General features: G+C 41.9%; 1 protein-coding gene across 3 annotated transcripts in view; it reads right to left on the bottom strand.

The window, feature by feature from the left end:
* LOC127569433 (tRNA (cytosine(34)-C(5))-methyltransferase, mitochondrial-like) overlaps positions 1-11,695 on the bottom strand; it is a 33,901-nt gene extending 22,206 nt beyond the window's left edge. For 2 of the 3 annotated variants that reach the window (XM_052014071.1, XM_052014072.1), the window contains exons 1-2: positions 11,045-11,695; positions 7,736-7,857 (exon numbers count right to left, since the gene is read on the bottom strand). In XM_052014071.1, the coding sequence (XP_051870031.1) occupies positions 7,736-7,857; positions 11,045-11,173 (251 nt within the window). In that variant the 5' untranslated portion in view covers positions 11,174-11,695. The remainder of the gene's footprint in view (positions 1-7,735; positions 7,858-11,044) is intronic. The other variant, XM_052014073.1, reaches the window with a different exon arrangement.
* Between the last annotated feature and the right edge of the window lie 2,816 nt (positions 11,696-14,511).

The following is a 14,511-nucleotide window of genomic DNA, read 5'->3' as shown; positions in this document are numbered from 1 at the left end:
CGGCTTTGAGCCCTCATTATACACAAATACCAGGAGATGGAGACCTGGTCTTAAGGGAAGCAGGCCATTAAGTTAGGCAAGCTGACACTGCAGGGTGACAACAAATAAAGATCAAATATTTTAAACTTTATTTTCAGCAATTCTAACATCAGCAGCTTTCTGAATATTCATGACAGAGTAGGCTGCAACTATAACATTTTGTTCTCATGAAATAACTACTTCTCCATACAATTGCACTGTGATTTTATTGTTAGATCCTGCTTTACCATATAAACTGTAAAGTGCTACGAAAAATTTTCCAAACACTGGCATCCTAACTGAAAACTAGACATTACCTTGGCCTTGTTATAGAATAGTTCAAATATTTAATAGCAAAAGGAATAATGAATATTGATATAATATCTACATGGTATTATTTTTCCAGTAATCCATGTAATTACTAGCCAATGATAACCTCGAAAGATTATGCCACAAAGTTCTATAATTTTGTTTCCTTCAAGCAAATTTAATTGCCAATTACATTTCATTGTATAAATAAACAAATTAAGCTTTTTAAATCCTTCAGTGATTTAAAAGGCAGTCTTGTACAATACTCATTCCCAACAATATGCAGCTTCACCATAACCCACCACTGTATAGACATTACTCAAACTGCTTACAGGCTCAAACCCTGCAATCAAACATTCTTCGAATTGCTGGTGTGCAGAACTGCACCAAATCTTAGGAAGTTCGTGATTTATTGTCCTTCAGAAGAATGACTTCTGAAGAAATTTAAGAGTTTAAGATTTTTTTTAAACTTAGACAAAATCATTGGAACTCTAGTTCTACCACTTAGACTACTGACATATAGTATTTCATTATATTTGTCTGTGAGGAATTTTCAGTCAAATTGGTGGATTGGTCTTCTGGCCTGTTCAGGGAACCAGCACACCAAATTCAATAGAAAAGAGGGACTGCGCACCAATCTTATATCAAAATCAAGGTAATATAAAGTTATATCTTATCATTGCAAAAGTGGAGTCCTTCATCTACCACAAATTTGGATAGAATGTCTACACAAATATAAATTCCAAAGCTGAATTTCCCAAGAATCCAGCAATGCTGCTTCTGAAATTAGTTTTAAGATAAACTTGACAACATTGCTTTCCCATACACACTTTGTTGCTTGATTTTCCCCATTGCTATGCTAGAAAAACAATATCAAACGCAAACAGGTAGTTTAGAATACACAAGATACACAATGCATGGCGTTAAACTACCTACGCAAATCTAACCACGTTTCCATTCAACCAAGTTGAATTGTTTCACTGGTTGATTGGAAACTTATTGCATTGGATAAAAAGACCATGTCTGCTCCTTAATTAATGAGCCTTTCAAAAATTTATGACAGAGCTTTTCCCCTGAATGGTCACTGACTGGTATGATGAATGCTCTTTCCTTTAGAGAGAGTCCAATCACTATGGTAATCACCCAGTTTAGCTCCTCTAGACTGCAGAATGGCTGCAATACTAATTAGACATAGGCAGGTCAACTCCTGTGATGCTCATTAAATGCAGGTCCAACAGTTTTGCTGTGCTAATTAGTTGCAGGTGCTCCAAATGTAGCACTAATTAGATACAGGTAGAATAAAGACCAAAAGTACTCCCCAAAATATACTGCCATCACTATTGTAGAGTTAAAGTATTGGACATTAACGTCCATGAAACTTGAAGTAACATCTGCAGACTAAAACACAGGGCAATGAACATCTCCAACTACAGAGCCAACAAACTCACACTTGCTATTGATAGCATTATCATCGCCGAGTCTCACACCATCAACATCTGGGTATCACTATTACTCAGAAACAACTGGGCCAACCATATAAATACCACAGCAACAAGAACAATTCAGAGGCTGGGAACCCTTTAGTGAATGAATCATCTCCTAACACTCAAAGTCTTTCCATCTTTTACAAGGCACCTGTCAATAGCATGACGTATTGCCTCAGAGAGAGTAGCTTCAGCAACACCTAAACAGCTAGATGCCATCCAAGATAAAACACCCCAATTGACTGGCACCCCATCCACCACCCAGACTCTCATTCCCTCTGCCACTGTTGCATCATGGCTCCAGTGTGCACCATTTATAAAATGCACTACATTATTTGCTGAGGCTTTGTTTTATTTATTCAATTCTTGGATCAGTCTGGCAAGGTCAGCATCTTGCACATCCCTAAAAGCCCTCATGAAGGTGGTGGCAAGTCACCTTTTTGAACAACAGCAGTCATTTTGGTGAAGGTAGGAGAGGGAATTCCAGGATCCACAGTTCCTGCAGCGATGAAGGAACGGCAATATACTTCCTAGTCAGGAAGGTACACAACTTGCAGGGCAGAATGCAGGTGGTGGCACTCCCATACGCCTGTTGCCCTTGTCCATCTTGGTGGCTGAGGTTGCAAGTTTGTATTGGAGCAAGCTGGGTAAGTAACTGCAGAGCATTTTGTAGATGATACATATTGCAGCCTGTGTCCCAGTGAAGAAAAGAATGAATGTTTAAGGTAGTGGATGGGATATCAATCATAAATTTAAAAAAAGCACAGCAAATGGGAGTAGGAATAGGCCATCCAGCCCCTTGTGCCTGTGCTACCATTTAAGATCATGGCTGATCTTTTAACCCAGCAGCACCTTCCTGCACTGACCCTGTATCTCTTGATTCCATTAATATCTAAAAATCAATCTTAAATAATATGCAGCGGCCAAGCTTCCACAGCCTTATAAGTTGCAGAATTCCAAAGGTTCACTGCTTTCTGGATGAAGAAATTCCTTCCCACCTAAGTTATGACATGCCAATCCCTTTTTCTGAAACAGTGACCCCTTGGCCTCAGCCATCCCAACCAGTGAGAAACTTTAACAGCTCAACCTTGCTTCTCGTACCTAAATGTTGAATATCTTTCAATATTTAGCTCCTAGCTTTAGTTACTCTGTAGCCTCATCTCTGTAATGGGAATTATATGGTATATATTTACACCGATTTGCTTTATTGATTTGTCTACATTATTACAAATACTTCACACATTTAGGTGCAGCACAAATCATTCCCAAGCACAGACACGATCTTTATGAGGTGGTGCCTGATAACAGGGCAATATTTAGGAAAAGCCAATGATGCAAGGAAAAGAGCTACAGGGTCAGAGCCTGAGCTAGTAGGGACTTACCAAGCAAACATGTCTTTACTGTAACTGAACAAAGGAAGATGGATGTAAATCAATTGTTGCTCTAGTGATGAGAATTTTGTAAAATAAAGGGCTCAAAGGGTTAAAAATTCAGGACTAGAGCCACTGAAAGCTTAAAAAGTGCTGAAAAAGATGGTGTACAGAAGTAAGGGTATGGACTCACAGTATCAGGATAACAGGGTGTGTAAAGAATGAATAACAAGTCTTTGTTTGGTGAGAACTTGTCAGCAAGCGGTTGCCGATGTCCTTGTAGCCGCAGATAACAAGTCGTACAAATTTAAGGAGTAACCACCGTAGACATTGTAGACTGCCACAGAATGTGAACACCTCCATCTCTCACATACTCGAACTGTATAAATCTGTTAGCTAATCAATATACAGACATACTCCCTCGGACTCTTGACCAGCTGTAGCCAACAGTGAGTCGGGGTAACAATGGAGTTCTCTATCTCTGCAGAGAAATAAAGAAGTTTGGTCCTGAAAATGTTTCTGAGTGATGATCTCAGTTTATAGTAATTAAGAATTTGGCGATAACACTAGGAGGGTAATGCTCCCTTTTCATTAAGGTGCCTTCCTGAGCACTCTGGATGTATTCCCAAGAATCAGCACTAAACGGTATCACTATAGCATTTCATAAACAGAGAAGTGTGTTACTGATTGCACTCCCATACTAGGAACCTTGGGCAAACCCCTGCCCCCTCCATGCTGCCTGCTGCTTTGCTGAGAATCTGGCACAATGATTAGCCCCACAGATTGGTGTGGAGAGACTGGTGTTGGGCAGACCAAGGTAAATGGTGAGGCCATACAATGCTGAGCCTGGCACAATGTGTGTGGGGCTTTGCCGGGGAGCAGCAGTGGTTGCTCCATGTGTGGTCAGGCCACCCAGATACGACAGTTTCCCTCATCACCACCTGTTGGACATGATGGAAACTGCTGGTTCTCCTGCTCTTCTCTTGGTTGCATAGCACACCCCAGCCACAAGATTTCACTGTGGTCACAAATTCACTGGACTGCCCAAAGGCCAGTTTGTGCATTGCCTGGACAACTTGCCTCCATTCTTTGGTCTAAATATGAACCAAAAACCTGAATCCACTATCTGCAAGGCACAAGTTAGCAGAGTCATGGAATACTCTCCACTTGCCTGGCACAAACAAATCTCAAGAAGCTCAGTAACATCCAGGACAAGGCAGCACACTTGAATGGCACCCACTGACTACCTGAAACATTTATTCCCTCCACTGTACACAGCACAGTGGCTGCAGTGTGCACCACTTAAAATGCATTGCAGTTCCTTACACCAGCTATTCTGACAGCACCTCCTGAACTCATGACATCTTATCATGGGAACACCACCACCTGTAGGTTGTCCACCACATCGCACACTATCCTGACTTGGAAATATTTTTGCCATTGTTTCATTGTCACTGGGTCTAAGTTCAGGAGCTCCCCATGCAAAAGTGCTCTGTGAATACCTTCACTAGAAGGACTACAGCAGTTCAAGGTAACAGCTCACCACCACCACATCAAGACAATTAAGGACGGCCAATAAATGCTGGCTTTGCCAGTGATACCTAAAATATAAATTTGAAAGAAACATCTCCAGTCACCAGTATAATCTTAGCATGTGAACAATGCTATTAGATTAGTTTTAATAATCTGTCCACGCATTTTAACATTCTTCCTTAAATGTCAAGGTATTTTGCCTGTAGACTACATTTCTTTCAGTGGTCCAAAGACCCATTCCAGGAACTTCAGCATGTAACCTATGATATTGGTTTATTATTGTCACTTGTACCGAGGTACAGTGAAAAGCTTGTCTTACAAATCGATCGTACAGGTCAATTCATTACACAGTGGAATTACATTGAGTTAGTACAGAGTGCATTGATGTAGTACAGGTAAAAACAATAACAGTACAGAGTAAAGTGTCACAGCTACAGAGAAAATGCAGTGCAATAAGGTGCAAGGTCACAACAAGGTATATCGTGAGGTCATAGTCCATCTCATTGTATAAGGGAACCGTTCAATAGTCTTATCACAGTGGGGTAGAAGCTGTCCTTAAATCTGGTGGTACGTGCCTTCAGGCTCCTGTATCTTCTACCCGATGGAAGAGGAGAGAAGAGCGAATGTCCTGGGTGGGTGGGGTCTTTGATTATGCTGGCTGCTTCACTGAGGCAATGAGAGGTAAAGACAGAATCCAAGGAGGCAAGGCTGGTGTCTGTGACACGCTGGGCTGGGTCCACAACTCTCTGCAGTTTCTTGCGGTCCTGGGCAGAGCAGTTGCCGTACCAAGCCGTGATACATCCAGATAGGATGCTTTCTATGGTGCATCGGTAAAAGTTGGTAAGAGTCAAAGGGGACAAACCAAATTTCTTTAGCCTCCTGAGGAAGTAGAGACGCTGGTGAGCTTTCTTGGCTGTGGCTTCTACGTGATTTGACCAGGACAGGCTGTTGGTGATGTTCACGTCCAGGAACTTGAAGCTCTCAACCCTCTCGACCTCAGTACCATTGATGTAGACAGGTGCATGTACACCGCCCCCTTTCCTGAAGTCAATGACCAGCTCTTTTGTTTTGTTGACATTGAGGAAAAGGTTGTTGTCATGACACCATTCCACTAAGCTCTCTATCTCCTTCCTGTACTCCAACTCATCGCTGTTTGAGATACGGCCTACAACGGCGGTATCATCTGCAAACTTGTAGACAGAGTTAGAGCAGAATCTGGCCACACAGTCATGAGTGTATACGGAGTAGAGTAGAGGGCTGAGGACGCAGCCTTGTGGGGCACCAGTGTTGAGAATAATCGTGCCGGAGGTATTGCTGCCTATCCTCACTGATTGCGGTCTGTTTGTTAGCAAGTCAAGGATCCAGTTACAGAGGGAGCTGTCCTAGGTCTTGGAGTTTGGTGACACGCTTGCTTGGGATTATTGTATCGAAGGCAGAGCTGTAGTCAATAAACAAGTCTAATGTAGGTGTCTTTACCGTCCAGATGCTCCAGAGCTGAGTGTAGGGCCAGGGAGATGGCATCTGCTGTAGACCTGTTTTGGCGATAGGCGAATTGCAGTGGGTCCAGGTTGTCTGGGAGGCTGGAGTTGATGTGTGCCATGACCAGCCTCTCAAAGCACTTCATGATGCTGTATGTTAGAGCCACTGGTCGGTAGTCATTGAGGCATGTTACCTTGCTTTTCTTTGGTACCGGGATGATAGTGGTCTTCTTAAAACAGGTGGGAACCTGAGATTGAAGCAGGGAGAGGTTAAATATGTCCGCAAGTACTCCTGCCAGCTGATCAGCACAAGATGTGAGCAGACGGCCGGGGACACCATCTGGGCCCGGTGCTTTCCTCGTGTTCACTCTTCTGAAGACTGATCTTACGTCCTCCACTGTGATCACAGGTTCAGCTGCATTGATGGCTGTCAGGGTGGATGGTGACAATCCACTTCCCTTCTGTTCAAAACGGGCATAGAATGCGTTAAGTTCATCCGGAAGGGATGCATTGCTGCTAGCTATGCAGCCCAACTTCGTCTTGTAGCCTGTTACGGCACGTAAGCCCTGCCATATCTGACGGCTGGTCAGGGACTCTATTTTGAGTCAGTATTGCCTCTGGGCATCCCTGATAGCTTTCCGAAGGTCATACCTCGATTTCTTGTACAGATCAGGATCACCAGATTTGTGTGCAGCAGTCCTCGACTTCAGTAGGGAGTGGATCTCCCAGTTCATCCATGGTTTCCTGTTTGGGAACACCTGTATTGTCTTCTTTGGTACACAGTCCTCCACACACTTGCTGATAAAGTCTGTGATGGTGGTGGCATACTCATCAAGGCTGGCAGCTGAGTCTTTGAACATGGACCAGTCCACTGTCTCAAAGCAGTCACGTAGGAGCTCATCTGCTTCCTCAGACCAGCACTGCACGACTCCCCGTACCGGATCCTCCCGTTTCAGTTTTTGTTTGTATGCGGGGAGGAGGAGCACAGCCTGGTGGTCTGATTTCCCAAAGTGAGGACGAGGGGTGGCTCGGAAAGCATCTTTGATGGTTGTATAGCAGTGGTCAAGTGTGTTGGTGCCCCTGGTGGAGCAGGAGATGTGCTGATGATATTTTGGTAACACACGCTTGAGGTTGGCCTGATTGAAGTCTCCTGCGATGATGAAGAGGGCCTCAGGGTATCCTGTCTCAAGGTTGTTGACCACGGAATATAGCTCATTTAGTACGGGCTTCATGTCCGACTGTGGTGGAATGTAGACTGCCATCAGGATAGCTGAAGCAAACTCCCCTGGCAGATAGAATGGTCGACACTTCACCGTTAGATATTCCAGGCTGGGTGAGCAGAAGCTCGCCAGGACCTTTTAATGCCAACATTTTAATGCAGTATTAAACTGATGCTACAATGTTACAGATACAAAACTAAAGAAAATATGATAAATTGAGACTAGGATCATTTATATGGCATTCAATCAGAATATTGATAAATATTATAATTATTATGTCTTATTTCCCTATTTACCGAGAAGGAAATAATCTCATTTATTACCTGACTTTGTCCCACAATTCTCCATGTTCATGCCTGTATTTTTTATCAAAATATTCCAAAACTGGTATACAAATTTGTTTCTGTGGCTTCTGTCTGATATGAGACTTTTTATTCTCATTGATCTAAAAAGGAAAACAAAATTCAAAAAAGCAACTGATTATTTTATTATATCTTTTTTCTTTATTTTATCTGACTCCACCACCTCTTCTGGTTGTTTGTTCAGATTTGTCACTATTTGTTTTAATTTACTTATAATTCCATTTTAGTTCACCCTACCTGCTGTTCACTGGAAATCCCAATTAAACTTAGAGTTATGGATTTTGAACATCTATCCATGCTTCTAGTAATCTTATGTACTTCTGTCAAGTTACCCCTCAGCCTCCTTCGATCCACAGAAAACAGGCCCATCCTATCCAATCTCTCCCCAAAACTAAAGCGCTCCAAGTTTAAGTTTATTGTCATAGGTAAATATACCCAGGTATAAATGCCATGAACATTAGCTTTTTGCAGCATCAGTAAGTACATTACAGACATGACAAACATAAGTTGAAATAAACTTAACATCCAGACAACATCCTGGAGAATCTTCTTTCCACTCTCTTCAGCACAGTCACATCTTTCCTATAGTGTGGAGGCCAGAACTGTACACAATATTGCCAAGTGGGGCCTAACCAGTATTTTGAAAAGTTGCAAATTAACATCCCAATTTTTATATTCTACTTCCCCTTCCGATGAAGGCAAGCATGCCATTACGCCTTCTCCACCACCCTAATGGGTGGCCCAGCTAATGTGGGTTGTCCCATGAGCATAGTTTTAGAAACGCATTTTAAAACCCCGTTTGCTGTTTTTAAATCACAAGTCTAATAGTAACAACAAACAATCTGCTGGAGGAACTCAGAGGGTCGAGCAGCATCTGTGGAAGGAAAGGAACTGTCGATGTTTCAGGTTGAAACCCTGCATGATGCCAACAGAGACAATTCTTTTCCTCCCACAGATGCTGCTCGACTCGTTGAGTTCCCCCAGCAGATTGTTTGTTCTTCCAGATTCCAGCATCTGCAGTCTCTTGTGTCTCTAATAGTAACGTTTAGCCTGAATCTTTTACAAACTAATAAAGAAATTTGTTTAAAAAATTTTAGTGCAACTGAGATTTTAAATGTGTTTAATGGTTTTTAAAAAGGATACTACCGCCCGCTCAGACCTGTGTTTTGACTGTCAGGGAACTATGGTCATGAACCCTGATTGGAGAGTATGGATTATGAGGAGAGACTAAGGGAGCTAGAGCTTTACTCTTTGGAGAGGAGGAGGATGAGGGGAGACATGGTAGAGGTATACAAAATATTAAGAGGAATAGATAGAGTAGACAGCTAGCGCCTCTTTCCCAGGGCACCAATGCTCAATACAAGAGGGCATGACTTTAAGGTAATGGGTGGGAAGTTCAAGGGAGATATCAGAGGGAGGTTTTTCACCCAGAGAATGGTTGGTGCATGGAATGCGCTGCCTGGGGTAGTGGTGGAGGCAGATACGTTGGTCAAGTTCAAGAGATTGTCAGATAAGCATATGGAGGAATTTAAAACAGGGATATGTGTGGGAGGAAGGGGTTAGATAGTCTTAGGAGTGGTTTAAAGGTCAGCACAACATGGTGGGCCGAAGGGCCTGTATTGTGCTGTATTCTATGGTTCTCTCTGCTCATCAACATCCCTTAGTAGCCTCCCATAACTGTATATGTCCTATCCCTAGTTTTCAGTTATCACTCCAGAGCCTTGTAGGTTGTAGCTTTTCAACTTTGGATTTCTTTTTCTTATCAACGTATTCCTACCCCTAACCTCCCCTCCCTCCCACCCAGAGAAACCATAGAAAACTACAGCACAGAAAACAGGCCATTCGGCCCTTCTAGTCTGTGCTGAAACATTATTCTGCTAGTCTCATTTACCTGCCCCCAGCCCATACCCCTCCAGACCTCTCTCGTCCACGTATCTATCCAATTTACTCTTAAAAGTTAAGAGCGAGCCCGCATTTACCACATCAGATGGCAGCCCTTTCCACACTCCCACCACTCTTTGAGTGAAGAAGTTCCCTCTAATGTTCCCCCTAAACCTTTCCCCTTTCACCCTAAAGCCATGTCCTCTCATACTTATCTCTCCTAATCTAGGTGGAAAGAGCCTACTTGCATTAACTCTGTCTATGCCCCTCATCATTTTGTAAACCTCTATCATATCTCCCCTCATTCTTCTCCGTTCCAAGGAATAAAGTCCTAACATGCTCAATCGTTCCCTGTAACTCAACTCCTGAAGACCCGGCAACATTCTAGTAAATCTCCTCTGCACTCTTTCAATCTTACTGACATCCTTCCTGTAGTTCGACGACCAGAACTGCACACAATATTCCAAATCTGGTCTCACCAATGACTTATACAACCTCACCAAAACATTCCAACTCCTATACTCAATACTTTGATTTATAAATGCCAGGATGCCAAAAGCCTTTTTTACAACCCTGTCTACCTGTGACTCTACTTTCAGGGAATTATGTATCTGAACTCCCAGATCCCTTTGTTCCTCCGCACTCCTCAGTGCCCTACCATTTACTGTGTATGTCCTCCCTTGATTTGTCCTTCCAAAATGCAACACCTCACACTTGTCTGCATTAAATTCCATCTGCCATTTTCTGGACCATTTTTCCATTTGGTCCAGATCCCTCTGCAAGCTTTGAAAGCCTTCCTCACTGTCCACTACACCTCCAATCTTAGTGTCATCCGCAAATTTACTAATCCAATTTACCACATTATCTTCCAGATCATTGATATATACAAAACAACAATGGCCCCAACACAGATCCCTGAAGCACACCACTAGTCAGAGGCCTCCAATCTGAGAAACAACCATCCACAACCACTCTGTCTTCTCCCACTCAGCCAATTTCGAATCCAGTTTACAACCTCTCCATGGATACCCATTGACTGAACCTTCTGAACTAATCTCCCATGTGGGACCTTGTCAAAGGCCTTACTAAAGTCCATGTAGACAACATCCACAGCCTTACCTTCATCTACTTTCTTAGTAACCTCCTCAAAAAACTCCACAAGATTCGTTAAACACGATCTACCGCACCCCCTCCCCGAAACCCCACTTCCCTTCTGCCTCTGCAAACGTGCTCCCCCTCCCACCTTCACCACCCCTCCCCGTTCCCCAAACCCCTCCTGCCTGCCCCCCCCCCCCCCCCCAGCCCCCAATTCTTCCTTACATCCCAAGAACCGGGCCTGTGTGCAGCCCTCGGTTCTCGCCTTATCAAGCAGCCAATCCCAGTTCTTACCGGGGCCTGGACTCCGGACGCAAGGCCACGCGTCCGACCCAGCCGTTGGGCGACCCCGGGAGTCTTCAGCCGCCAAATAAGTGAAGCGAGTCGAGCGCACGTCCCGCCGCCAGCGGAGCCGCGCATCATTGCGGGCCGCAGCCTCTAGCGTCCTCAGCTGGCCCGACCGACCGGCGCGCTGGCCCTGCTGCCCCGCAGCGCCCTCCTGAGCCCTTCCTGCTTCTACGAAGCGGTGCCTCTCCCCACCGCTGCCAGACTCCATTCTCGGCAGCGGTCGGTGCAACCCACCCATCTGCCAGAGCCCAGGAATATGGCAACGCTGGAGAGCAGGACCTCTCTCTGCAATTTATCACCGCTCCACTCCGATGCTTGCGGGGTTCAATGGCCAAACAGCGCTGTTTCTGAATCTGGGGAAGAGTTGGGGGATTTGAGGACAAACTCTTCCTCTGGGCGGAGAATGACCGCTTTCTGCATCAGTTCTGTGGTTTCAGCTGAGGCCAATGAAACGGGGCAAGTTATCCGGTAGTTTAGACCATGTTTACCTTGGACTACCGTGTCCAGGGGATGCAAGGTCTGGGGATTCTCGCTGACATCCGAAATAGTCCTTCCCCATTTTGTGTGGTCATGGACTAGGGATCCGTGGGGATGTTGTACTTTCTCCATGGATCATTTAACACTGTCTTCCTGATCATCACTTCCTGAGACGGGGCTTGGAAGTAGTGTCCTGTTCAAGCATTCGGGATCAGGTGAACAATATGGCCCGCCTACAGTGGCAAAACTGAGTATAATTCGGTGATATACCTTTTTGCAAAGAATTAGTGAATAACGATCAAATTACCAAGCAGCCCACACTACTGCTGAAGAATTAACACAGAAACAAAGGGACAAAGTTTCATGCCTTGGAAGGAGGTTGCAGGATAAATATTTTTATCCTATAGCGTGGAGGCCAGAACAGTACACAATATTGCCAAATGGGGTCTAACCAGTATTTTGAAAAGTTGCAAATTATTTTAAATTAAAAGTTGCAAAGGATAAGTATTATTTGATGTTCCTGACACATCACAAGGGCAATTCTTTAAAATGCTTCAGCTGATGCTCCTGTAGGAGTCTTGTAAAAGCAACAGGATCAATCAGGAGTCAGAATTTAACAGGAATAACAGGGTCTTGAATATAGGATAGCTGCAAACATTTTAAAATTATGTCTAATGAACAGAATTATCTACAACATTAACTGCTTCTACAGCAATGATAGTTCTGCATAGCCAAAGTTCTCATCCAGATATCTGCAAAATTGATTTTATGTGGTATTTAATATCAGTATGAAACAGGCATTTAATTTGGAATTGATTCAGTTCACCTAATAGCAATGCTCCAAGATGTTCTCTAAATCATGTTCAATTTTAAGTTGAGCAAAAAGACACCTGTCTCCAAACTTGTAACTATAGAGAAAACACTATCCAGCACTTTTAAGAGTAATTCTTTTATTTTCAAAAAAAAATCATAAGATCTTCAGTAATTAAATTGAGCCCTGAAGGTTAATAATAACCTATTAAAATATCAGATATCAGCTTCCGAGTATAACACATTTTACAACATTTGAAATATTGCTACATAACATTGACTTTAGACAAACTAATAAACATGTTAAAAAGTTAGTATATACATTTTAAATGATTACTCGATAAATATTACTACAAAATTGTTCAAAATTATATATAAAGTCATCTTTAAAAATGTTTGCAATTAAAGTACAGCACATCGTAAATCAAAATATTTAAATTGTAATACTTATTAATGGTGTTTGAAACATTGGAACATAATGTTTTACTTTACAGGAAAAACTAATGCAAACCAATGAGTGTACTACAAATAATTTGGCTGTCCCATAAAATAAATAACTGACTGTGAAAGTTTATACACTTAGTGTTTGGGTTAAGAAAATTCAGTAAGAAATCTGTAATCATAAATATCAATGTTTCATACAAATATTTAATGTTACAAATCTGACAATTAAATGTTGTAACCAAAATGAATACATTATTAGTCGCATTCTGTACAAAAGTTATAGATTCAACCCTGCATCAAGAGTATTTAACAGTTTAGGCTGTGACAAATATGACATTGTCCTCCCAAGACCATTAGGTCTTGGGTGGAGCAGGGAGATGGGAAGGTGAAAGCAAGTGATGCAAGAGCACAGGAAATCATTTGAGAACTATCCATGGGATTGCATGTGCGACTTTCTGAAAACAGATTTGGTTTGAGCTGCAAGTGTTCATTCCCACTGGTTAGGTACTTATGTGACGAAAATCGGTTCAGGCTTATATAAAGTTTCAACTCAGCAAGGTACTGGGTGGTTACTGACATTCATATTCTAAATACGAAACAATGTCTACAGGTGAGCCAAGGTGGATTATTGGAGGAGGAAAGTTCTTAATGTGTTGGACACATTTCAATTTCAGAAAAACAACAAAACTCATGAAAACTTCTACTATTTATAAAGTTATGAGATGTACAAAATCTAACTAAGCACTAAATGCATTTGAAGAAAGATTTCATCTTCAACTAGAATCTACTTGGATTTACTTTTTGATCATTTTAACTGATGAAACAACACTTGAGTGTTAAATATTCCATTGAAGAAAATCCATTAGGATTCAGTCATTACATGAGACTATACCACTGTTAAATAGTTTTGTGAATGGTATAGTTTAAAAAAAATATACAGAAAGGGTTATTGGAAAAGTGGAAAAACAATTCATGACATAAGACAATGTGTAGTAGACAGTACTTTTGTTGTTAACATCATCTTTCTCATAACACAACAAGCAAACTGTCTCATTACCCTCAATCTTAAGTGACAATCACTGATATTTTCAGAAGCTAATTGGATACAAATTACAGTACTTTTGAAAGTAAGTTATTCAAATGAAATTTCAGTTTTATAATTTATACCCATATGGTGCATTCTAACATAAAGCAACTTAACTGCAATCCTTTAAACAGCTCCTAATATTTTCTGAAACTTAATGATTCTTTTCTGAAAGATATACAAAATGCTTGAAAACTATCAGAAGCATGTTTGACAAATGTATAATGGTATTATCAAATAGTCTTTGAATAATGATGATTACAGAGCAATATGAACTGTTTAATTATGAAGATAAACCCTAAATTCCGCAAATACCTTCAATGACCACTGACATACCTACTACATAAAAGGTGTCCTCTGCAAAACAGACTTATCACCATCTCAGAATGGAAAGTCCAAGTTACACCTATAATAATTCTTTGTTTGACCATAATCAACATAGCTGTGATTAATTTTCTGTTTGCAGAGAATGAACCATTTTAAAGACAAGTGGTTCTGCAATTAAAAACCGGGATATCTGTCAAAGCAGTTATGGGAGTTTAACCAGAGACAGCTCAACAATGAGGGTGTGAATAGATTTTGCAAGTTATTTTTTAAA

The sequence above is a fragment of the Pristis pectinata genome, chromosome 4 (assembly GCF_009764475.1).
Source record: "Pristis pectinata isolate sPriPec2 chromosome 4, sPriPec2.1.pri, whole genome shotgun sequence".
Taxonomy (NCBI): Eukaryota; Metazoa; Chordata; class Chondrichthyes; order Rhinopristiformes; family Pristidae; genus Pristis; species Pristis pectinata.
The sequence above is the reverse complement of the archived record's forward strand: the minus strand, read 5'-3'. Positions and strand labels throughout refer to the sequence as shown.